Source organism: Hylobates moloch, unplaced genomic scaffold (genome assembly GCF_009828535.3).
Source record: "Hylobates moloch isolate HMO894 unplaced genomic scaffold, HMol_V3 SCAFFOLD_17, whole genome shotgun sequence".
Taxonomy (NCBI): domain Eukaryota; kingdom Metazoa; phylum Chordata; class Mammalia; order Primates; family Hylobatidae; genus Hylobates; species Hylobates moloch.
The window spans coordinates 44,235,180-44,262,475 of NW_026652292.1; the positions used below are offsets into that span (position 1 = coordinate 44,235,180).

Below are 27,296 nucleotides of genomic sequence, written 5' to 3' on the forward strand. Positions count from 1 at the left end.
TCAACTTTCATTTAGAAATGGATTTATGGTTATTTTATGAACCATACAAGAAAAAATAGTTGTGTATAAGTTATGCACCTAATTTTTGACTAAAAATGTTGTTCATTAATTTATTTTTCTACTCTTACTTATTTCCAATAATCACCTTCAGTGTAGCAATTTGCTACCACCTTGAATATTTAAACAAGTGGCCAAGAGTTCAAAGGGAATTTCTACAGCAGGGTTGTGAACATATTTTAAATGCAGCAGTACTGACAGACTAAGCATATAGCTTTCTGAGGGAAATATTATGAAGAGAAAACATTCATGTGTGTATCTGTGGGTTGGCCCACAGTGAAAAAGTATTATCCATGATACTGCGCATATATTTCTCATATCTCAACGCACTTTATACTCTTAGGAGGAAATCCCCTACTGATGGGCTGTTGAAAAACCTTAATCATTAGAATTAATAATTTTCGTGCAAACGGTTTTGTTTTCATATAAGGTTCCAGTTTCATATAAGGGGTTAACTTTCTCCATAAAATCTAGTAAACCTGACTACATAAAAGCCAAAGCCATCAGGGAGATAGTGTTAAGAGCAGATACTTTCTAAGTTGAGATTTAAAAATAAATAAAAAATAAATAAATAACCACTTACCATTTGCTTAATATGTGCTAACTATAGTGTGCATTGTAGGAAAAAGAAATACAAGGAACAGACTCTTTTAAAAAAGATCACAGGGCTGGGGGTGGTGATTCATGCTTGTAATACCAGCATTTGGGGAGGCCAAGGCAGAGGATTGCTTGAGGCCAGGAGTTCGAGACAAGCCTGAGCAACATAGGAAGACCTCATTTCTATTAGAAAGAAGAAAGAGAAGAAAGAAAGAAAGAGAAAGAAAGAAGAAAAGAGAGATGAAATAAGAAAGGAAGGAAAGAAGGGGAAGGAAGAGAGGAAGGAAGGAAGGAAGGAAGGAAGGAAGGAAGGAAACAAACAAGGGAGGGAGGGAAGGAGGGAGGGAGGGAGGAAGGAAGGAAGAAGGAAGAGAGAGGAAGGAAGGGAGGAAGGGAGGAATGATGAAAGGAAGGAAGGAAGGAAGGAGGAAAGAAGGAAGGAAAGAAGGAAGGGAGGGAGGGAGGGAGGGAGGGAGGGAAGGAGGGAGGGAGGAAGCCTATAGTGCAGGGCACTGACAACTGACAACTGAATATGTCAAACAGGAGCCTTTGAAATACCCTACCCAGCAAAAATCCTAAGAATGACACAAAAAGATTACAGATGCTCTGCAACTTGTGATGGCAATATGTCTCAATAAACCCATAGTAAGTGAAAAATACCTTGAGTTAAAAATGCATTTAAAATTCCCCAATAAACCTATCATCAGGTAAAAAAAATCATCCAAGTCAAACGATTGTAAGTTGGGGACCATCTTTAAACTATTTTTGAAGAGATCAGACTAATATATGTGAAACAATATCTAATTAAACATCTTATAATTATATGCTATATGGTAAGATTTCCAATTTCTATAGAACTGTGAGGAGGGGGATCTACGAGAGTTGAAGTAGTTATAGAAGATGGAAGATGAGCAGTGTACAGTTAAAAGGAAAATGAAAAATATTTATTGTTGAGTTAAAAAGAAACAAAGCAAAGCTGGGTGTGGTGGATCACACCTGTAATCCCAACACTGGAAGGCCCAGGAGGGAGGGTTGCTTGAGGCCAGGCATTTGAGATCACCTTGGGCAATATAGGAAGAACACATATCTACAAAAAATAAATGATGACACAAAAAATTAGCTGGGCATGTGCCTGTGGTGCCAGCTACTTGGAAGTCTGAGGCAGGCATATTGCTTAAGCCTGGGAGGTTGAGGTTGCAGTGAGCCATGATCGCACCACTGAACTCCAGCTGGGCAACAGAGTGAAATACTGTTTCACTCTTTCAAAAAACCAAAAAAGGGAACAAAAAAACAAAAAAGGGAACAATTGAACAGAGACTTGGATTTAAAAATCTGATTAGTAATTAAGGAAGTGAAGGAAAAACAATAGTTGTGATATAAAGTTTCATGGTTAGGCAAAATCAGAGACTATCTTTGAGACTATGTAACAAGGGTAGATTTAATTAAGAAGTGTCAAGTCTAGAGAGTAATTTCAACTTGATGTGGTGGATAATGGGGAATCAATCTGTTTCTGAGCAGGACAGCAGTGTGATGAAATTGTGCTTTAGAAAAGCAAATCAGCTAACGATATGTAGGATACAACAGGAAGAAGAGAGAACAGGGGCACAAGAACAGGTAGAAAACTCAAATAAACGAAGCGTGAGTGAGGTCTTTGGGAACAATTTTTGAGCCTAAGGCACTTCTGAGCAAATGCAGCAGATATCACTTTTAAAATAACTTAGAATTTTGAGTTTTGTGATTTTTTTAAAATCTGGAAGTGACTTGTAGATGTCATGTCACATTTGGAGGCATTTAATGAATAAGTCTAATTTTGATATCAGTTTTCCATTTTTGTGCCATTAAGCCTTGTGTTTCATGTCTTAAATATTTTCAGAAAATGTTGAATAGTTGTCAGGCCCTGTGCCTGTTGTGCTGGAGAATAAGATATTCTTGAACCAAAAGAGATGAAATTCCTTTGTCCTAGTATTGTCTATACTTTAGTTGAAAAGGCAGAAACATGTAAATAACATATATATGGTGATAACACCTTAAGTGGCGCTCATTAATCCTCAGATTCTACTTAGTTACTGAAGTTTAATCATCTAAATATTCAAAGCAGTTAGTTGTTTGTATTGTAGAACAAAAAATTTCTGTCTTCAATAATCCTTTGGTGTTTAAAAAGAACAAACAACTCTGCTTTAAGCAACTTCATACAACTTTATTTAAAAAGGGGCAAGAATTTGGGAATTTAATTAAAAAATAGAATTGACATGAATTTTTGTTATTGTTACTATCTTGAAGTGGTTACCACTACTTTGCAAATAGAAGAAAATGGACCAGGCAGCTCTCTCAGCTCCAGTTCTTTGTGGTTTTGTTACAGGTGGGCTCTACCCTAATAGCTCTATTCCTGTCTTTATTAAAAAGAAAAAAAAAGATTTAGAAAAGATAAATCTGCACTTTGGGTGGCCGAGGCAAGTGGATCATCTGAGGTCAGGAGCTCAAGGCCAGCCTGGCCAACATGGTGAAACTCCATCTCTACTAAAAATACAAAAATTAGCCGAGCGTGGTGGTGCGTGCCTATAATCCCAGCTACATGGGAGGCTGAGGCAGGATACTCGCTTGAACCTGGGAGGTGGAGGTTGCTGTGAGTTGAGACTGTGCCACTGCACTTCAGCCTGGGTGACATAGGAAGACTCCATCTCAAAAAAACAAAAAAAAGTTAAATCTAAACTTGTCCTAGAAGATATAGAAATGCAAAGCCTAATTCATTAAACAGAAAGCTGCTTATTTAATAGAACTGTATGTGCTGGAAAGGCCAAAGCATGCTCCACTTAGTGAGCAACGCTCACAGTTTACAAGCAGGGGTAAGGAAAAAAAGAGTTATTTAGGCAAAGACTATTTTCTTCTCAAAATGTGTTTTGTGAGTTGAACCACTCAGGAGGATGAGGCACTACTTCCAGTAAATATGGTACTTGTTGTTCCATTACATTTTTAGGTTTAACAAAGCAATATTAAGCTTACTGTAAATATATCCTATTAACTTCAATCAGATTACTTAGATTGATATACAAAAATAAGCCAATATTTTTCTAAAAGCTCTAGCCTTAAAAATGTTTATTGTATTTTAATGGTACTTATCATTCCAGAAATCCTCTGTGACATTCTGTCTTAGTCTAAAGTACTGTTTCCATAATGATGATGGGATGCTGCATAATCCATAAACAGCATGCTACATGGATATAAAATAGGTTGCCTCTATATCTGGAGTGTTATAATGCCATAACACTTGAAAATAAGAAATGACATACCAGGCCTATTATTATATTTGATATACAAACCACAGTGGAATTTTAGGCTGAAGAAACACTCTTTGATACACAAAATAGAAGTTGAATTGCAACCCAGCCAAATGGTGGCTTCTGGATGACTATTTCACAATCTGGGATACATACCATTGATTGAAGGAAACCTAGCTTTAACATCGTGCTCAAAAAGTTTATAAGGAAAACTTAGGCTTTTATTTTGATAATGATGATGTAAGCAACATGTGTTACGTAGGCAATAGTATTATCTCAATTCTTTTTTTTTCTTTTTTTTTTTTTTTGATACGGAGTCTTGCTCTTTCACCCAGGCTGGAGTGCAGTGGCACAGTCTCAGCTCACTGCAAGCCCCGCCTCCCTGGTTCACGCCATTCTCCTGCCTCAGCCTCCCAAGTAGCTGGGACTACAGGCGCCCGCCACCATGCCCAGCTAATTTTTTGTATTTTTAGTAGAGACGGGGTTTCACCATGTTAGCCAGGATGGTCTCGATCTCCTGACCTCGTGATCCGCCCGCCTTGGCCCTCCCGCCTGCTTTCACTGTACAAACCCTACCTCAAGATAATCAAATAGTCAGTCAGTTCAGTCCTTTTTTAGAGAGTAGTATAGTTCATAAATAAAGAAGAGATGATAGAATATCACGCTGGGATTACAGGCGTGAGCCACCGTGCCCGGCCTCAATTCTATAAATGAGGAACTATCATTGTAAATGGAACACGAATACAAATTTTTTAATTTTAATAAAATGCGTTGCTTAGATGTATTTTAATGTATATTTAAAAATAATGATTTCCCATATACAGAGCTAATGAAAGTTTTCTTTAAAAATATATATGAATTTATACATGTATACACATCAATACATACCTAAATAATAAACAAGTCAATATTTTTAATGATGTGCAGCTGTGGCAAAAATCATGGAAGTGGTACTAAGATACTAAATTTGGAATGAGGGTTTGATGAAATGAGAGTCCTGCAGAAGACTACTTGAAAAATTTCACAAATGGTTGTCAGAATTTGATACATCTTCTCAGGAAGTGGTGTCATTTCTAACAATATAACTAAGATATAAAATTCATAACATTTCTGAGATACTTGTTTTTTCTTTTCTTTTTCCTTCCTTCCTTTTTTTCTTACATTCTTTATCTAAGTCTTTTCTTTTTTCTTGAGAATTGACATTTGGTATTCTTCCACAAGACACACAATCAAGGTCAGGAATTTGGGGAGATGTAGCTTATTTTTTTGGTTACTGTTTGTATATAATCTTCTACATTAAGTTAATTAAGAAAGTTTAATCACAGTGATACATCCACAAATAACATATTCACACAATAGCTGTAATAACTGCATAACTATTTCAATTGCTCATTTAATATTTTACTTAGTTACAATGCCATATATACCAAAAAAGATATCCTAATGAATATCATTTAATTATAAAGTTTTCCATATACATAAATGAATAAAGAACATCAAAATAAAAACTTTGAGAGGTAAAAATAGCAGTTCTTTCACTGGAGAACATTTTGAATAGCTTTCTCTGTACTCCAGTGATGAAACTCTAAAATACAAGCCAACTAAACTGTGAGGGGAATATCAACACTGTGTCCTTTAGTGGGAATTGTAAAGTCTCCAGGCATTCTTTCTAATAAACTGAGTTACCTATTCTTTATGTACGGTCTGCTGTTTCTCTCTTCCATTTGAAATAGCAGGTTTCTTTCTCTTAACAAGATGCCTTTGTCAATAACAGCCAAGCTTCCTCTGCAAATACTACATCAACTCTCATATTTATTTCCTGCAATCAACCACACAGTATTTTTACCTAGCATATCTCACAGTAAGCCTTGTGAGATCTGCTCAGGACTTTTGCATGTAATCATAATTGCTTCTCTACAGGGAAAGTCTGTAGAAGAGAGAAACAATTTCTTTCAGTGTGGATAATCAATACAGAGAGCTAATGTTAGACATTTAGGACCCCAAACTGCTTTAAAAATCAATAATGTGTGTGTGTGCATGTGTGTGTGTGTGTGTGTGTGTGTGTGTGTAGTGGATCTGTATTATCAAGATAATTGCCTCTATTTTTTACTTTGCTTTATCATGAAGACTAAGGCAAGATGGGATGATTCTCCAAGGAATAGTGAAAAACTCTTTCTTTTATATTCAGAAAGTGTAGCCATTGATTTTATTCTCACACACAATCTGTGGTCAGACACTGCCAAGAACATAAAAAAATGGATTCGAAATAGAGCCAGGTAAACAAATATGGTACAGGAGTTATCAAAGTCCTCATCAGGCCACAGGCTTTTAGTTAACATTAGACTCATTTCTAAAATCTGAAGCGGAATGGCTTCTCTTTGTAATTTAGAGTCATTAGTATGAGTTAGAAAAGCCAAAAAATTTGTTTACGTTTTTTTAAAAGCTCACACACTTGGCAGAGCTACTCGCATTTAGGCTGTCTACCTTCTGCAGTTATTTTCATTTCTGTAATGGTGAGCAGTGAAATCACCATACATAGACAACTGTCTTCCTAGAAATGATGTGCAGGCACAGTAAGATGCCTTATGCCAGGGCTAAGAGTGTAGACTCTGGAGTGAGAAGACTTGGGTTAAAAATGCTTTCAAGGCTGGGCACGGTGGCCATGCCTGTAATCCCAGCATTTTGGGAGGCCTAGGCGGGGAGATCACCTGAGGTTAGGAGTTGGAGACCAGCCTGGCTAACATGGTGAAAACCCGTTTCTACAAAAATACAAAAAATTAGCTGGGCATGGTGGCATGTGCCTGTAATCCCAGCTACTCAGGAGGCTGAGGCAGGAGAATGGCTTGAACCCGGGAAGCAGAGGTTTCAGTGAGCCAAGATTGTGCCATTGCACACCAGCTTGGGCAACAAGAGCAGAACTCTGTTTCAAAAAAAAAAAAAAAATGCCTTCCACTTTTATGGTGGCTTTGCAAAATCACTTTGTAAGGTACAGAGTGGTTGGCATAGTGTGCTACCTTTTAAACAAAGGAAGGTATAAGAATATGAGATAACAAAATACCAACCCTTGGTGGTCACATTTGGAAGATTTTAGGGAAAATAACTTGTTTAGAAAACTGCTAAATAAGAGGAAGCAGTCAAGCATTTATCCTGCTTTCACTGTACAACCCTGCCTCAAGATAATCAAATAGTCAGTGAGTTCAGTCCTTTTTTAGAGAGTAGTATAGTTCGTAAATAAAGAAGAGATGATAGAATATCTCCATTTTGCTAGTGCTTAATAGGTTTAGAAAATTATTATCAGTTGCTATTATGGGTTGAATTGTGTCTCGTCAAATTCATATGTGGGAGTCCTAAACCTCTGTGACTTAGAATATGACCTTATTTGAAAATAGAGTCTTTAGAGGGGTAATCAAGTTAAAGTGAGATCATTAGGGTGGGTCCTAATCCAATATGACTGGTGCTGGCTGGTGTCCTTATAAAAGGGGGACATTTAAGTACAAATACACATAGAGGGAAGATTATGTGGAGACACGGGGGGAAGATGGCTATTTATGCACCAAAAAGAGAGGTCTAAAATGGACCTTCTCCTCAGAGCCCTCAAAATGAACTAACTCTGCCAACACCTTGATTTTTTATTTCTAGCTTCCAGAACTGTGAGACTATAAATTTCTATTGTTTAACTTATCCAGTTTGTGGTACTTTGTTACAGCAGCCCCAGCGAAGTAATACAATTACATTAAAATTAATATAAGTGGATAGATCACACTGTCAATATATCTGCATCTGCTCATCAATCTTCATATCATCAAAGAAGACAGTCAGGCATTTTGGGTCCCTTCATAGAAGTATACTATACTGCTTATGAAGCAGTCTTGCCAAAACACAACCCTGAAAGCAGGTAATCTAAATCTGATGAAGTCTTAATATAGGAGATGGAGATAGAGAAAGACATTTACAATAAGGGAATAGAATCACAAAAATGACATCGTTCCTTCAAAAAATAGTTTACAAGGGGGGCTAAAAAGGGAAGAGAAGAAACGGTAGAGTAAAAGAGATGTGAATGTGAACAATTTAGCAGCCAAATGCAATGTGTGTACTCTTTGGGACCTACTTTTAAAAAGTAAAGAAGTAACAAATTATGAGACAGTAAAATTTACTTTTGATCTCCCAGTGTTGGAATCTTTAATATTAGCTTAATAGTAGTACACAGCTCATAGTGTTGTAGTAAAGATTACACACGACAATATAGGTGAGCATTAAGCATAGTGTCTGTTATATAATATATTTTCAATTACTTATTTACATGGGTTTTGGTGAAATTTCATGATACAATTGCCACTAATGTTAGTTAAAATGATACTGTATATACATCTCACTCTCTATATACTTACAATGTATGCATAACAGACCTACATACACACTCAACAACACAAATACAGAGACGTAATGTGCAACAGAATTGGAATGGAAGGCTTTTCACTTCCCATCTTCGTCCATTTTGTGTTGCTATAACAGAATACCACGAACTGGGTAATTTATAATAAACAGAAATTTACTGGCTCCCCGTTCTGGAGGCTGAGGAATCCAAGATTCCCTAGGGAGCTGCATCTGGTGGGGCCTTCTTGCTGAATCATAGGATGGCAGAAGGAGAAATTGAGAGAGCAAGGGAGAGAGAGAAAGTGGGCACGGGAGACAAAGCACATATGCTATAGGGGGCACACCAACTCCCATGAAAACCCTTAGTCCATTTGCAAGGATGGAGCCCTTATGACCTAGTCACCCCTTAAAGATCTCTGCTCTCCAAACTGTCACAATGGCAATTACATTTCCACATGAGTTTTGGGGGAAACAAACATTCAAACCACAGCATTCCTCATTCCACTAGCCGTTTGCACACATTCATTTTAATTCCTCAAAACTACCTGGCCCTGGGCTCACATCTGGTAAAAGAAGAAGGAAGGATCACTGTGGAACTTTGAAAGAAAAGCAGTTGTAGGGGCTGGGAGGAGAAAGCAAAAAATTTAAAAAGACATTTTTTTTTTTTGAAGGAGGTTAAATGCGCCACTAAATGTCTTCTCAGAATTAAATTGCTCCGCGCCTGCCATTTTTAGGGAAAGATAAACACAGTGTTTCAGCACCCACATGGCTAGGCCTTGGAGAGAATAAGTGTATGCAACCATCTGGATCATGTTTGGACAAGAGGCAGAATACATCTGGTCATTAATAGTGATAATTGCTTTTTGGTTAAAAGCCATCATGTAGATATAGAAAATGTTGCAGCTGACAACTATTGTGAATCAGGTGACTTCATCCTACAATTTTTAATTTCATTTCTACAAACATTTATTGGGCATCTATTTGGTTTGAGAGAGAGGATACAAAGGTTAAGGAAATACAATTCACATTTTCAACAAATACACAATCCTGTACATCAGTGGAAAATGACTACAGAAAGATTAAACATTGTAAGAGGGTTACAAATTTCAATTTATAAGATTAAATTGCAGTAGGGCATCAAATGAGAGAGAGTTTTCATCTGGTTAGGAAAATTGTGAAAGTCCTCAGGGAGAGAGTGGAATTTGAGAGAGACTTTGAAGCAAAAGTAAGATGGGAAAAGGTGGTGGAGTGGGGGAAAGAGTGGGGGCAGAGAAGGGAGGGCATCAGTAGGGCTGTAGGGTTACCAGGTAAAATACTGGTTTCCCAGTTATATCTGAATTTTAGAGAAATGACAAATAATTTTTGTAGTATAATTACCATTGAACAATGTAGGGATTAAGGGCTCTTACACCCCTCATGCAATCAAAAATCCACATATAACTATGGACTCTCTCACAGTGTAACTCTTAATAACATACTGATAACACCTTACTAATAAAAAGACTTACCGATAACGTAAACAGCAACAAACACATAATTTACGTTATAGGTCTTACTTTATTTTTACAATAAAGTAATCTAGAGAAAATAAAATGTCATTAAGAAAATCATAAGGAAAGGAAAATATATTTGCTATTTATTAAGTGAAAATGGATCATCATAAAGGTCTTCATCCTCATAGTCTTCACATTGAGTAGGCTGAGGAAGTGGAGGAAGAAGAAGGGTCCTTCTTGCTGTCTCAGGGGTGGCAGAAGTGGATGACAGGGAAGAGGTGGAAAGGGAGGAGGGAGAGGCAGGCACATTCAGTGTAACTTTTATTGAAAAAAAATCCTCCAGTAAATGGACTTATGCAGTTCATCCCATGTTGTTCCCGAGTCAACTGTATATTCCATGAAATATTTATGGGATAAAACATTTGAAACATACTTAAGTTTGAAATGCCTCAGTTATGTTTACAGAAATAAGCAGAGGGTCTTAGATTTCTGAAAGAGGAATCATTTTTTTTTGTAGGCGAAATAAGATGGCAGTAATGAGAAAAATTGAGATAGGAAATGGGCCAGGAAGTGACAGATAGTGAGGATGTTAATTTAGATGGTAGAAGTGATTTGGAAATAGAGAAGATTGAGATAGAGTGGGATAGAAGCAACAGATTGAATCTCAGTGACAAAAGAGATGTGGAATTACAGTTGCCTTCAAGTTTATGTCTATTGAATGGGATAATAGTAATTTCATTACCACTTGGGAAAGGAGGACGGCCCAGTTTTGAGAAAATCAAATGATATGAACTAGAGGTCATGTGAGGAGGAGCTGGCAGGCAATCCAAATACAGGCGTTCGGTGAGCAATTGGAAATTTTTGAAACTCAATGGTTTGGGAGGTTAGATATTTAAAGCTGTTAAACTCAATAAACTGATCAAATCGTGAAGAATCCTTACAGTTCCCAGTTAGTGGCAAAAGAGGAGTCAATAATGAAATAACAAAAAGACAGAAGAACAAGAATAATTTAAAAATTGGGCTGGGTCTTGGAAGTCCTGAAGTCAGAGTCAGTCATTACTCTTAAAGCATTCAGAGAAGTCAAGAGTAGAGACTGAGAACCAGTGATTGTTTTGGTAATTTTTGGCAGAGTTGTTTTAGGAAAGTAGCATGGATGGGAACCATGTTGTTGAAGATAGAGGAGTAATGTGTAGTGAGGCAGTAGAAGAAACCAAAGCTGTGAGAAAACTGGTGTTCAAAGCAGAAACTGAATAGAGGCAGTCGACAGAGAGGAAGGGATGAAGAGGCAGGTAAAATGGGGGAGCGAGGTCTGTAAACAGTGTGTACCAAGAAGATTACATGCAGACATGGAGAGACTAGCCTTAGAAAAAAGAGAAAAATCCCCCTCAAATTTAAGTGGAAGTAAGGGAGGGAAAACAGCGGAATTTTAAGTGACATAGACAGAGGTGATATTGTATAGTCTCCGCTTTTGAGTAAGAAAGGAAATGACATCATGTGTTTTGAAAAGACCGAGGTAAATGGCTCATGGCACATGGACTAAAGTTCTGGTCTCCTAACACAACTTATGGCACATCATGGACATTCTTTATTTAGATTCCCCACCTAAATGGAGGAGGAAGTAATAGAGGTTACTGGGTTACTCCTTTGTGTAATACATTTTGTCACAGGAGGGTGTCCCAAGGGCAAGAGGCACAAGGAATGAAGTCTCTCCCAAGGGCTGAATATCTGTTCCATAGTAGCCTGGTTCCCCTAGAAGTGCCAGTCCCTCACCAGACACCATTCTGTTATTTCAGAGTGTTTACAGGACTATGTGCCATCCCTTTGGTGAAAAATATGAATTGACATAGTTCACAAAAATAGACAACTGACTCTATTCTTCTGGCTTCATGTAAGTTAAGTTATAGTGTCTCACATTGAGCTTACCGAGTTTGAATATAGCAAAAAATTGATTTTGTTTAATGACATGCTCTTACGATTATAGAATACCTAGCCAAAGGCTTTCCAGTGCATTCAGAAAATCTCATTGATCCCATGATTGCTAAAACCTACTCATTAATGTATGGACCCATTCATGATGACTATGAGCTGGACTGATGGAAAGGAATAAGGCAAGAAGTTTGATTCTCTTAATTACTCATGCCTAAAATAATTGCAGCTACAAATATGCCAATATGTTATATGATAAGGATATTCTAGTATGTATGCTTAGGAGGTGACAACAGATATTCTTTAAAAGACTCTTACCTAGAAAAAATGCAGACTGTCATTTCTTAGACTAGGAAATGTTACATCAGGGGAGTTAAAATGAACATGCCCTAATATATAGGATCACAGAAGCAATGAAATTTAGGTTTAGTAGGTGATATAGTTTGGCTCTGTGTCCCTCACCCAAATCTCATCTTGAATTGTAATCCAAATTGTAATCCCTAGGTGTCAAGGGAGGGCCCGGTGGGAGGGGATTTCCCCGTGATGTTCTTGTGATAGTGGGTGAATTCTCATGAGATCTGTTTTTTTGGTAAGTATGGGGTTCCTCCCCCTTGGTATTCTCTCTCCCACCTGCCACCATGTAAGACATGCCTGCTTCCTCTTCTGCTATGTTTGTTAAGTTTCCTGACACCTCCCCAGCCATGCAGAACTGCGAGTCCATTAAACCTCTCTTGTTTGTAAATTACCTAGTCTTGGGTAGCATCTTTATAGCAATATGAAAACAGACTAATACAGTAGGAAATTTAGGAATAGTTTCATCCAATCACTTTTTTTTAAGGTTGGTGGATCTGAAGCCCAGGGAGATGAATGGCTTACTGAAGGGCACCAACTGGTTAAGCCACAAGTCTCTTGACTCAAAGTCCCAAGTGCACTCCACTGAAAAAATTTTTTTCTTTTTTCTTTAAAATTTTTGATTTAGGAGGTACATGTGCAGGTTTGTAACATGACTATATTGCATGATGCTGAGGTTTGGGCTTCTATTAAACCCATCACCCAAATCATGAATATAGCACTCAATAAGTAGTTTTTCAACACTTGCCACACTCTCCTTCTCCCCACTCTTGGAGTACCCAGTATCTATTGTTTTCAGCTCTATGGCCACTGACAAATTTCTACTCAGCTTCTGGAATATTATTCTCAGGGCCAAAATAGTGAGTGTGTGGCAGATAATAGGCACTCAATTAGTGTATTTTTAATTGAACAACTTTATCTCTATTTTAATCACTGATACCCCTGGGAGCTAGAAAACTATCCTCAGTATGCAGTTTGTCCAGTACCTAATAAGGCTATATAAGGCACAACTACTTTAGCAAAATATAATTTAGGACTTACTATGTATTGTCATATCGATTAGTTCATAAGATTGTTCCAATAATGAGTAAGGGGGTATTAGCCCATTACTATACAACTGATATACTATACAACTGATAAAACTAAGTCTTAACAAATTTACATAATTTGTTCAAGGTCAAGAAGTCAGAAAATTGTGGAGTTTATGCCCAACCTTGGTCCTCTGACTCTACATGTCATACTTTCTCTGCTATATCTTATGGCCTTTCCAGGATATTGATAACTTTTAGGGAAAGAAAACCAAATCTGTGAGGGAAGCGGAAGTGGGAAAGACAGGGGAAGAGGAAGTGGGAAAGACAGAGGAAGAGAAATGGAAGCTATGAGAACTAGAGTGAGGCTCTTACAGAGAAAATTGGTGCCAGTAAAAGAGTAGGGCATAGATGATAGATGAATGGTTTGTGTTTCTCTTTGGAAAGGTCATTGTTCGCTAGACAACAAGCTACAAAGAATTCGGTTGGCTCCGAAGGGATTAAAGCAGTGGTGTACAACCTGGAAATAGGGGTTGACTTCTAAGTGCACTTGAATGGCAGTGAAGTGGGAAAAGCACAGGCATGGGAATCAGGATACATGGATTTTAGTCCCAGTTCTGCCATTACCTTATTATTCCCTTATATAAGGTATGTCTCCCTTTTCTGTCTCAGTTTTCCCCGTTGTAAAATGAAATGCATTCAACTTCACGATTCTCAAATATTTTCCTTCCTTTGTATTATTCCCATTGGTAGATGCTGGTAATAATTTGGGAAATGCCCGAAGTGAGACTCTGTAATCTGATAATGTAAACCACATTCTTTCTTGCAAAAAAAATCTAGTTGCGCTTTTTTCAACCAATCAACTTTTTATATATTCTTGACTAATCCATACACTTACACATGTCATGGTTGATTAGCCTATTAAATTGAGTCACGGGATTACTCTCCCAGGATACTTCAGAAGGGTAATTCATCCCTTTACACATTGGGTATGTCTGACGGAAGTTACATTGGTAACAGAAAAATTACAATTGATTTATAGTATATGAACCATAACTAATGATTAACCACCAATCTTGGATTAATAGGCTTTTTCTTGTAGCTATCAATAGACTCAAGGGAACTGTTAGTTTATTTCATCATTTCTCCCAAAGACTTTTAACCGAGAGATTTTTAACTGAAGTTGAAAGTCCTTGGGGTACAGAAAGAGTGGAAAAATTTCAAAGATCATTTTGCCAAGAACAACTGATATTATTTTACTGTGCAAATGAAGACCAAAGCTATCAACTAAATAACCAACCACCAGAAATTTCATCACAGATATATATTTTTTTCACTTGTATATTGTCTTGGGGCCTTGGTGAATTTAAAGACATTAATTGTTATATTTTGACCCGTAACTGGAGTTTCAGCTTAGTGTTCATGGTACAAGGAAGGGTTTCCAGGAGCTTATGAACACTCTGAAACAACAGGAAAATTTGAGGCATATATGAATTTGTGAATATACAGGTTTCATCTGTTTCTCAAAAGAATGACTAAAGGTGATACCAAAGAATAAAGAGCCACCACTTTACATATCCTATAATAACGGGTTACAGTTCAGATATTTCCTTGGTAAAACTGGTAGTTAATTTGGACATGTTGCCTATAATTTGTAATAAGCCCTTAACTACATGAGGGTTAGTAATAGACCTTCATAAGTATATGACATCCCATTTATATATTCATCTATATATTCTTGCTTCTCTCCCCACTTCCAAAGTTTAAAATGAAACAAAACAACAACAACATTAAAACATGCAACATAAAGCCATTTACCGGAGTCCATAGAGAACTGTTCCATCAGGATGCAGTCGAATCATTCGGTTTTTCACTGTGACCCCATGCACAAATGATTTCTTGTCATTCAGAAAGTAGGTGTCTGGTACCCAGAGTTGGTCAGCTACCCTATTGTCTAGGGTGAGGTTTAGTGGGATTCCAGAATAAGAAAGCCTTTTGTCTTTCCAAGACTGCTGGAAATACATGGTGAGTGTATAATCCTGTGAAATAAAGAAAGCCAAAAAAAGAATTTTACTATCATTATCATCTAAGATTTAGTAACATGTAGGATGTCCTGTAAGAGATTTCATTTGAATATATTAAAATTTGCACCTAGAGGTATAAGGTAACTAATAGGTTAAAAGTACTAGGGGCCTGGCACTGTGGATCATGTCTGTAATTCCAGTACTTTGGGAGGCCAAGGCAGGAGACTCCCTTGAACCCAGGAGTTCAAGACCAGCCTGCGGAACGTTATGAGACCTCATCGCTACAAAAAATAATTATTTTAAAGTTAATTTGGTGTGGTAATGCATGCCTGTAGTACCAGCTACTTGGGAGGCTGACGTAGCAGGATCTCTTGTGCCCAGGAGACTGAGGCTGCAGTGAGCCAGGATTATGTCACTGTACTCCAGCCTGGGTGATGGAGCAAGACCTTGTCTCTAAAAAGAATATATAATTAGTTAAATAAATAAATAAATAATAAAAGTACTAGAACTATACTTGAAAGTATATATAAACATTTCCACCAATATAGAGCAAATAGATGTAATTGAATTTTAAGTTTGAAGTTAAGGTAATGATGCCATGGGGAAGGCCATAAAGAGAAATTGTACAGAGGAATCTATGTTCACAAACATTGACCTCTGGACATTATATTACAGTTCTGTTTTGGAGAGGAATGCCTGATAAATAATAACTAAAACCGAATGCACTGAAAAGGAAAGGGTGTTTTTCAAACCCCAAATTCTTTTAAATGAACACTGCTTGTTTCACACATAAAGGTTATCAATTTGCCCTTATCTGGATTTTTCTTTGAATTACAACTTATGTATGGATGAGTCCTGAAAAGTAGTTATGAGGCACATAGAAATGGAGATGAAGCACATAGAAATGGAGATGAGGCACGTAGAAATGGAGATGTTTATTTGATCTGAAGACTAACCTCAGTGGTGGCACTATTCAACATTTCTCTCTTACCACATTCCTGTTTCATTTCAGGAAGTGGTTTGAATTCAGAGTTGGAATTGATCTTGAAAGTTTGTTTCTTCACCTTCGCAGAATATTACAGAGGACATCCCCCTGAACTTTTTCTTTCTACTTAGGTTTCCCCTAGCAGTTAGAGACAGGAATATTGGGCTCGCTATAAATGGCTCAAGCTGCTGGAAGGGATGGTTTTCCAGATAACGGTCTTAGCACTTTAGTTATTTTCTGTTTTTAACAACTCTATTAATACAAGTTAAAATTACCCATTAAAGGAAAATAAATTGGCAGCAGTAAAATCCTAAAGTCTTTGATATGAATCTCAACATAATAAAAACAGAAAGTTCACTTTTTCTAAGACATTCATATGGCAATAGTGACTTTGTGAATGCCTTAGTGACTATTAAGAACACACTGTGTACCTCCTGCACGGTGTTCCTCTACTGCCACTGTTATATATAGCAGTGGGGAAAAAGAATGATTAGAATCATGTCTAACATCTGGGCAAACTGCACTTCATATATACTTTCAAATGGATATTCATGCATTTTTGAAAAATCCTAAAATATAAAACAATATTCATTCTGCACAATGAATCCCAGGGTCTTTTAACCATATTGAAGAACATTTATACTATTTACTCAGAAACCACCTTGCAATAATTTAAAGACATTTTTTCTGGTTTAATGGCAAAAGGATATTCACATTTGACTATTAGTCATACAATATCCTTTCTAAAGATATAAAACCTCCTTCCACCTTACCTTGGTGTAAAAAACAAAATAACCCTAAGGCTACTTATAGTCCTCTTCTCAGTTACTACCATTCTCATTTGCATCTTCTACAAGTTCTTAACATTGTGACTTTTTGGAGGAAAATGAATTGGGCAGATTATGGGTTTATATTACAAAACTGCTTGATTTTAAGCTCTACCACATGTAAGCCTAATTATGAGTGAATGACATAATCTCTTGTACCTAAGATGCCTCTTTTTGTTCTTTTCTCTTCTTTTCTTTTGGAGACAGTTTCACTTGGCCATCCTGGCTGGAGTGCAGTGGTGCCATCCTAGCTCACAGCAGCCTCAGATTCCTGGGCTTAAAGAATCCTATCTTTCAGCCTTTCAAGTACTTGGGACTACAGGCATGCACCATCACCTGGCTGTTTTTTTTTCTTTTTATGTTTTTGAGACCGGGTCTTTCTCTGTTGCTCAGGCTGGTCTCAAATTCCTGGCTTCAACTGCTCCTCTGGCCTCAGCCTCCCAAAGTACTGGGATTACACTCCCAAAGTACTGGGATTACAAGTGTGAACCACTGCTCCTGACTTGCCTTATTTCTAAAATGAGAAAATAGCATTTTACTGGCTTTTTGTGAGCATCAATTGAGAAAATTAAGGTTAAGGTACTTTAGAAACCATAACGTGCTAAACAAATAAATTATCTTCAAAATTTTTAATTGCTATGTACAAATTAGTATTACACTTCCAAATACTTAGAGTGTATATGCTCATTTTCATAAGCATTTCTATTTTTAAAGAGATGTTTATAAAAGAATTCGTGGGCAGATGGACTCTGTTGGCCATGAAAATAAACAATTGTCTGTGATGAATTCTAAGTCTTGGTGTTGGGTTCTTGTTTATAATTCAGCCAGTATAGGAAAATTAAGTAGCAGCCACAGTCATAGTGTAAATTTTGCTATGGCAGTCAGCATGATCAACAATGGAATACATGTGTCAGCTTATACCGATTCCTCATTAGCATACTGATTCTTATGAGTGCCACACAGGATTCCTCACAGTGAAACCTGCGGCAAAATCCTTGCTCCACTATTCTTTTCTATAAAGCTTTAATGTGTGATGGGGAAAACATATGATCATAAACTATAAGGGACTATCTTGAAAATTGATGAGTAAATTTTACCACAAAAGAGACATATATGCAGTAACGCATTGGTTATTTAGCTTTATTTAGCCATTCCACAATGTACAGATATTTGAAAACATCATGTTGTACACAATAAATATTCACAATTTTAATTTGTCAACTTTAAAAATGGCAAAATAACACTTAATGATAAATGCTATATTAATACGTAGCATTTATTATCATTTACTTACGCTGTGTGGTAAGTGGAGAACAGAAAGGAGAAAACATGGGTAATCCCTGCTTAGACCTCTGTGTGTGTGTGTGTGTATGGGTATAGACTTTTCCCCTTTCCTCTTTGGAAACTATTTTTGTTTCCTGTAGAGCAAGAGCTACATGCCATGTGGTGAAACCTTTGTTATACAACTCATTCTGTTTTCAATAAATATTGAGTAAAAATTATATCATGGTTATAAATTCAAGCAATAATGTACCCAATTTGCAGTAGAAGTTATCCAGTGAAAATGAACATATGCTAGCATATTACATCTGCGAGTAGGTAAGGAGGAGCAAGTGCCCTTCACACCTGGTCTTTTAATGCATATCTGGAGTTAGTAGCCTAATCTGGGACCTGATTCTATGATAAATAAAAATACAGACATACGATATTGATAACCTTAATAAAACCTTTTTGAAGATAACGATAATTGTGATAATAATAATGAACATTATGGAAGGACTAAAATACACCAATTTCTCCTTTTTCTACAATCTATATAAAACCACATGCATGACAATAATTCCCTTCTCCTGTGGTGTGCTCTGTGCTCGTGGTTCTCATAACCCTTTCATATCTATTATAACATTTGTTCTCACACAAACCTTGTGAGATGGGCAAATTTTCCATGAAAGTACTTATTATTTATAAGTCATAGAAACTACTTATTATATTTTAAACAATTTTTATATCCATCCCTTAATATAAAGGTTAACAGTGACATCTGAATATAATAAAGCCTATGACTTCATTTTGGTGGATTCTATTTTTAGGTAGAAAAGAAAGCATCTAAATTGCTGTATTTTTGTTCTCTTACACAACAAGTTTTCTATTAATTCTTCGTTAGTCCAAAGTGCAAGCACTCCAGAGAAGATGGAACATTTTTCAGAAAGAAATTAATGCTCTTTGGCCAACAGCATTAAAATTATTTTCCTTCTAGGTGTGTTTACAAGTGTTCCACCATCTTTCTCAAGTGTGCAAGCTATTTCTTGAGAGAAAGTGTGACATATTTAGAAACTGTGGGCCATAGGGAATTCTTTGACACCAAGGTAAGTTAATGTGATTAATGGATATGAGCTTGCTAATAAAATTAGTTGGGCTAATTCAGGCATGACAGAATTTGACTCATTGAGGAAAGGCAAGATAGAAAATACCAAATCAGTAGCACTCAATGAAACTCCAAAACAACATTTAAAAAAATTTATTTTTATTTTTTGAGATGGAGTCTTGCTCTGTCACTCAGGCTGGAGTGCAGTGGCATGACCTCAGCTCACTGCAACCTGTACCTCCCAGGTTCAAGAGATTCTCCTGCCTCAGCCTCCCGAATAGCTGAGATTACAGGTGTTCACCACCACGTCTGGCTAATTTTTGTATTTTTAGTAGATGGGGTTTCTCCATGTTGGTCAGTCTGGTTTTGAACTCCTGACCTCAGGTGATCTGCCCGCCTCAGTCTCCCAAAGTGCTGAGATTACAAGTGTGAGCCACTGCGCCTGCCCCCAAAATAACATATGTATGTCTTTTTTAAATCTAGAGATGATTAAAGGTACAGTATAAGAAAATTATGTTAAACAAAAGTCACTCTTTTGGAGAATAAAGGTAACATTCTTCCTAGATTTATAGTTTTAAGGACAGGCTGATTTTTCCCCCATGTTAAGTACATTTAGCAGTGACTGAAGACAGTTTTGGTTGTCACCAGTGAGATTAGTGGTGTGCTACTAGCATCTGTGAGTAGAGGCCAGGGATGCTCCTTCACTTACTACAATGCACAGCACAGGCCCCCACAAAAAAGAATTGTCTGGTTCAAAACGTCAATAGTGGCAAGGTTGAGAAACACTGCCTTACATGAAAATATCTCTTTTTATCACTAATCATCAGAGAAAAGCAAATCAAAACCACAAGGAGATATCATCTGACCCCAGTTAGAGTGGCTTTTATTAAAAAAGCAGGCAATAATGGATACTGGCAAGGATGTGGAGAAAAGGGAACCCTTGTACATGGTGAGGAATGCAAAGTACAGCGGCTATAGAAAACAGTATGGAGGTTCCTCAAAAAATTGAAAACAGAACTATCACGTGATCTAGCAATTCCACTACTGGGTACATAGCCAAAAGAAATGAAACAATGTATCAATGAGATAGCTGCACTCCCATGTTTATTGTAGCATTAATCCACAATAGGCAAAATATGGAATCAACCTAAGTACCTATCAATGGATGAATAAAGAAAATGTGGTTTTATATATATATATATATATACACACATATATATATATATATAAGAAAATATCTCTTTTTAGTATGAGTAAAAGATTTCAAAATGTTTTACCATTGTTTATCATGAAAAATATGTATATGAACATGCTTATCTGGAGATTTTAATGTATCCTTCAAAACTGAATGCTAGGGAGGGCTGACATATGATGGTTTCTAATTTGCTATTTTACCATAGGAAATCATTTTATTAAAATCCATTAATTATGTAGCATTTGGAATAGGAAAAACAGCTATGCAGTGTAGGCAAATATGTTCAAATATGTTGAGGTATGTGTTTTACCAGAATGAGATCTAAGAAGACATCACAGTGAGCTGCAAAAGTGAGGGTCCCTTGTTCACTGCCCACACAGTCTGCACATCTCAGATTATGTTAGGAAAGAGACAGGATATTTCTTTAACATCTAGTAATAGAGCATCCACTCAAAAGGATCATTCAAGCAATTCCTCCTTTTCTAACTATTCTCAAGAAAGGCATTACATGTATTTTTGTAATATGTGTGTATATCTTTTGGGGAAAGAACCAAAGCTCTTGTTCACATTTATGTTTTATCTTTCATTGATTTTAATATATATTAAAAGCAGTCCCAAGTACAAGCCTCTGTTTCCCGTAAAATATTCATGCCAGTTTAGCTGAGCTCTGAGATCTGCCCTTCGTAAAACTTGGGCTGCTTCCCCGAAAGCCTTATTAGAGTAGAGCTATGCATCACTGCCTATGATTTCCACAGTCTTCTGTGATGGAGACTGCTTGCCTGTAATCCCTGCTGCTTGAACAGAGTCACATTCTATCTCACATGAGGCCACTCTCCTCCCATCTTTGGAATAGGAGTAGATACCTGATTTAAGAACAGTTGCTTCACAGGCAGTCAGTAAACATAAGTCTGGCTCGAAAAAGTTGAGATGGACCAATCAGAGTCCTTTCTCAGGAATGTGCTTGTTAGACAAAAGATCTGAGGCAGGAGCTATGGGACCAAGTGCAAAGGTTACAACTAAGAATTAGGGCTGCACTGCTATTATGAGGTTACAAGAGAGGAGAGACTGTGAATCAAAAGAGGAAGCTAGCGTGTAGAGAAAGAAAGAAAATGGAGAAAAATGCAGAAAGTAGCCATAAGGGGCAGAGTTTATTGTTAGAGAGTGAATGAACAGGTTCACGAAGACCGTCTACTTCTGTTTCTAGTTCTCCTGAGGTCTGAACACGTTCAGTGCTCTAGCTCCTTGTGATCTGTCTTTGGTATCCTTACACCACATTCCACTTTCCTTGTGCTAATTTGCTCCCATCTTTATTTCCTCCAACCAGAAGAAGCTGTAGTAGTGATGCTCATCAACATACATATCAGAATCTCATTACCAATAATTGCATACATTAAAGGTGAAGGAAACCTCAAACAATCATCTAGCCCACCTCCCAGAACTGAAAAAAGGGAGGTATGCTGAGAAATCTTAGACCTAGAGATGTTAAACGACTTTTAAAAAGGGAGAAATATTTGATTTGGGTTTTGTTTATTAACCAAGACAGCAAGGAAGAGAAGAAATACATATTTACTTGCCAGCAAAACAATTTCCTATCAAACACAATGAAAATAAATTGCCAGGACAGGTCACTATATATACTAGTATACATGCCAGTAAAAAGAAACGCCCCTTAGGATAAGAAAAAAAACAAACAAACCATGATTTGTATGTGACAAAGACAATCAGCGAAAAACGGCCTGATAAATAAACCAATCTAAACCATAATTGTAATCAACCACAAAACACCTGTTTCTAATAGAACCTTCTGTCTAAATGAATGTTTTGCTTTTCACTGTCACCATTAAGTACATTCTAAAGCAGAAATTCATCATTGTATCTTCAGGTTTGCTGTTAATTTCTAATCTTTTATCTTTACATCATCTAGTGTTATGTTAACTATTAATACGTGTTTGCTGTGCTTATTCCCTAGTCTTGTTTTGTTATAATACCTTTAAAATACATGCATTCTTTATTACCATTGTTGCTAAAGCCCATGTTCTTATTTATTATTGATTTTTCCCAGCTGTAGCCTAGCGTGTGCTTCAGGGAACATAATCTTCTTTTACCTTTGTCGCATCCTAAATAGCCCCATTTGGTCTCCCCATCTGTGTAGTCAGACTTTTTGTTAGTCTTGTGTTCTGAAAAATTTTGAAATTAATCAACCCAATGACTGAACAGAATCATGTAGTTGTGATGCTACACCAAATGATAATCATTTAAGAAAATCACATGGAACACATTTTAATACATGGGACACATATGACACTGACTGACATGCCAACTGGAGTATGGATTCCAATAAAATGAACCGCATGGCATGAGACTCACTATATGAAACTCTGAGCCTGTATTAATATAGCACAGAGTTGTAGCATTCTTAATCTAATATCTACTCTTAAAACTATAAAGATCCATTTTTTTAAAAAATGTAAAAACCTTTTTTTGATGATGAATCCAATTTCTTTAAATAGATATGATAAAATTTATATTTCACATGGTGACAGCCTAAATGGCTTGCATTCGAGAATCTAAATAATCAGAAGCTCAAATAGTTTTTGCTGTTTCCATGGTAAGATATAGTGAAACGTTGAGCCTGAAGTAGGGAAAGTTTTCTAGAAACTTCCAAGTCAAAATATTTTAGCTTGTTAGAATGGCTAACTCATTCTTTCAACTTTTAATGGTTGTTTACTGTATTTAAACGATTGTATTATGCCAGATGCTGAGACATAAAGGCTGACTAGTATATGTTCTCTGCCTCAAGGAACTCATAGGCTAGTGGGAGAGACTTAGCACTGCTTATTTCCAAGCTTTTCCACTGTCCTCTGCAGGCTTCTCAGTTCTTCCATCATCTGTGTAACCAGCTCTGTGCATAAAATTCCCCACTTCAAACACTCAGAGAACTCAGAGTGGTTCCTCTTTTCTTTACCAGCATCTGGCCAGTAAAGGATACAAGATGACTGAGTAGGAGGATATCAGTTTAATAAGCACTTGCATTAGCCTAGAGAATAGATAAATCAGAGTTGACTTAATGCACCACTAAAAGGAAGGTGAAAGAGAGGAAAACTGTGAGTTATTTAAGGCAGCACTTGGTGGTCTTTTAATATGGGAGGTTAGGGAGAAGGAGGCACCAAGGATGGCCACCAGGTTTCTGACCTGAGTAGGTAGGTAGACTACAATAAGAAGAGTTGAAGATTGGGGGCTGAAGATGACTAATTCATTTCAGATGGGTTTGTGTCGTGGGTGTCAGTGGCGCATGCACATAGGGGTGCCAAATAAGTAGTTATGGGTCAGAATATAGGAAGACAGGGCTCAAGGAAAAACACAGCTATGTGACTCATGGGTGACAGATGAAGTCGTGGGAAAGGATTAGCTCACCATGGAGAGAGCATAAGGTGAGAAGAGGATAGAGCCCCTGGGAAATTGGATTGGATCAGTCACTCGCTGCTTTGAGCTCCCACAACTCTCTTCTACTTTGATTGTAGCACTTATCCTATTGTTTTAAAATTATTTCTCAGTCCCACTAGATTCTGGGTTCCTGAAAGGCAAAGTTTATCTTTCAGGGACCTGGCATAGTGTGCACTGGATAGCAAATGATCAAATGCATCAGTAGAATGTGAATTAAGTGATGTCATGGGTTTGGGGCACTCAAGATCAGCAATAAGTGTGTTCGTGCTGTCATCTTATTACATTCCAATTTTCTGAAAAATTATTCATCCTTATAAAACATAAATGGGGACTTTCACATAACTAAAATAATTAATAATCCAGAATTTCCATTCTCTAACAACTCAAAAATGAATGAGTCTGTAATTCCTGAAAATATAGAGAATTGACACATTTCCAGGAGATGACAAAAGCATATGGCAAAAGTAAAATTAAGTTAAAAAATTTACTCTTTAGAAATGAATTAGTAGTGACTTTATACAAAATATTAATAAATATATTTTGAGATATGTCAAAGTGATATTTTATTGATGGTTCCAGCAATTACTGTCATCAGTTTGATAGTATAAGGCTACTTGTACTAAAGTTTTAAGAACTGATCTCTATTCAGTGAAATTTTGAGGCTCATTTAGAAGTTAGTCAATAATCAACACAAAAAAATTAAATTGATTAATTCATCAAAATAATGATTCATAAACTTCACTCACATTTTTAAAACCACATAATGGCATATGACACAATACATTTTCTGTAAGTTCCTTAGTTCCAGAGGTTCATAGGATATTAGTGTTTCCATTTTCCTCAATATCTAAATAAGGGCAGAAATAAAACCAGATGCATGGATGATCTAACGGGATATGCAGAATATGGTGGTTTTGGCTGACTATCCTTAGGTGGACTATGACTACATGACCAGAGTGGTAACCAGTATGTGGTATGCATGGTAACTCAAGAAAGCAAAGCTAGTTATGAAGCAAACTAAATTTGAGAAAGGATATATGAATCTGAATTAAATCACGATTCTATCAAAACCCACATTACTTTGAAGAAATGAAGAAATTCATCTATCATTTTCTATCCTTGGAAGGCAGTCTTGTGATTTGTGATTTTGTAATAAGTACAGAGCTTAAAGGGGAGAAGTCTATAGGAATAATTCTAGGTCTGTACTGTTTTGTTGGAGGAGAAAGAGGTTTTAGGAACTCTTGACTTAAAATAGAGTAGAAAAGGATTCAGTAATATTCCTTCCAAAAATAAAGCAGTTCTGATATTCCTTAGAGGTTTCGGTTACCTTTCCAGTAAGGACTCTATTGGGCCCATTTGGAAACCTTAATATCAGATGTTCTAACAGAAAGAATGATTTTTATCAAATTATCCATCAAATTATCATTCTAAAAAGACTAATGGTAATAGTCTCTGGGTAGTCCCTGGGGAAGTCTTAAAATAGAATGAATAGCCTAATTATAATGCCCAAATGCCAACTTTACCACGTTAACTCTCTTGTCCCCTTCTCTGTCTTCTGTATAACACCTTGTATTTTTAAAATTTACTATTCAGAGAAAATCACCATTAACATTCTGGTGGTTTTCTCTCTCCTTCTACTTAAAAAAAAAAATAAGATCATTCTATAAATAAGACTTTTTAATCACATGCATTGTTACTTTTTTCACAGCTATTTGTTTAGTTATTTATTTATTTTTGTCTGTTTATTGCTTATAACCTCTCCTCCTCTATCCTACTTTCTTTCTCTAACCAATTAATAATGTGGTAGGCAATTTTGTAAATTTTTGCTCATGCTTATAACATTATGTGTGTGTGTATATATATATATATATGGCTTTTGTCATGTATTGAAAAAATAGTATATATTTACTTCTGTAATCTTTCTTTTCTTAATGACACAGCACAGAAATTCTCCAATTAAATGAGTAGAAATATAACTCGTTTTACTTAATAGCTACATAGTATAGTATGATCTGAATATACTGTTAATTATTTAATCATTATTCTATTAATGCTCATTGCAATTGTTTTAGGTTTTTTACAACTAAAACAATTCTGCAACAAATCTCTTCTACATCTCTCTCTCTCTCTCTCTCTCTCTGTGTGTGTGTGTACGTGCGTGTGTGTGTGTGTGTGTGTGTGTGATGGATTCTCATATCCTATCTCAGCTCACTTCATAGATAGCTTGGCTTTTGTCATGCTCACCAAACATGCAAAATGAAATAACCGTGTGTGTGTGTGTGTGTGTGTGTGTGTGTGTATAAGCATAGGTACTAATACTAAATTACATTTTTTTTCTTTGTACGATGCCATGTTCTGGAGCTCAATATTATAATTTGCTAAAGTAAATAAAATAAAACCATAGCCTGCTCCTTTGGAACCATCAATATTTTCTAAATATTTAGCTAAACCCAGACATGTAAAAAGTCTCAAGTAAGGCCTTAAAGTCAGGTTTACAGAACCAAAGAGCCACATAAATATCCATATTGGCCACCTCCAGTGGCTCGAACTCATTGAGCATCTGTTCGAACTTCTGTTGGTCTTTGACTGAGTCTGGCTAGAAGTGTCTTGGCAGACACTACTTGAGAAAAGGATTTTTGGCTACTTTATACTTCATAATGAGAAAAAAAAGAAAAAGAAAACTCTAGAAGTGTCTTTGTGAGTGAAGAAAAAATGATTTGAGAATATTAAACAAAAATTTGGATAACCTTAGTTTTCCTCTGATGTAGCTTTATAATCATCCTTGGGCCTTTATCAAACATACACATCTAAATGAATTAAGGATATAGACTGGACCTAACTAGGAAAGAAACCTCCATACTAATGGCATGGGAAAACAAACTGAGCTATCAACTAAGTCTTTGGCTAAAATAGACATTCAGTATAGTAATGACATGTGGCATTAGGAATTGGGAGACTTGGAATCTAATTTAAAGACTCATTGCTTATTAGTCCTGTGATTGTAGAGAAAATTTATCAACTAGTCTGAAACTCAATTTCCTTATTTGTGCGATAAGCAGGAACACTATTAACGAGACTGTTGGGATGATCAATTGAAATACTGTATGTAATAGTCCTAACAAACTTTAAAAACTATAATTTAATAAATAAAAATCAAGTAGCCTAAAATATGTTACAGAACAATGCAGTTAATAATACATATTTTCATTCTTTTTGAGTAAATTATCAATTTTGGACCCCTAAATACTTAATAATAATTTCTGCCTGTTTCTGAACATTTAACTATGTGATCAGCACTTTACTGGGTGCTTTCCATATGTTATATTGTTTATAACAATATAAAACCACCATCTAG

General features: G+C 36.4%; 1 protein-coding gene across 5 annotated transcripts in view; it reads right to left on the reverse strand.

The window, feature by feature from the left end:
• Positions 1–27,296, reverse strand: part of GABRB1 (gamma-aminobutyric acid type A receptor subunit beta1) — a 439,350-nt gene that overhangs the window by 255,516 nt on the left and 156,538 nt on the right. For all 5 annotated transcript variants that reach the window (XM_058430096.1, XM_058430097.1, XM_032135434.2 and 2 more), the window contains one exon: positions 14,920–15,140. In XM_058430096.1, coding sequence (XP_058286079.1) covers positions 14,920–15,140 — 221 coding nt within the window. The remainder of the gene's footprint in view (positions 1–14,919; positions 15,141–27,296) is intronic.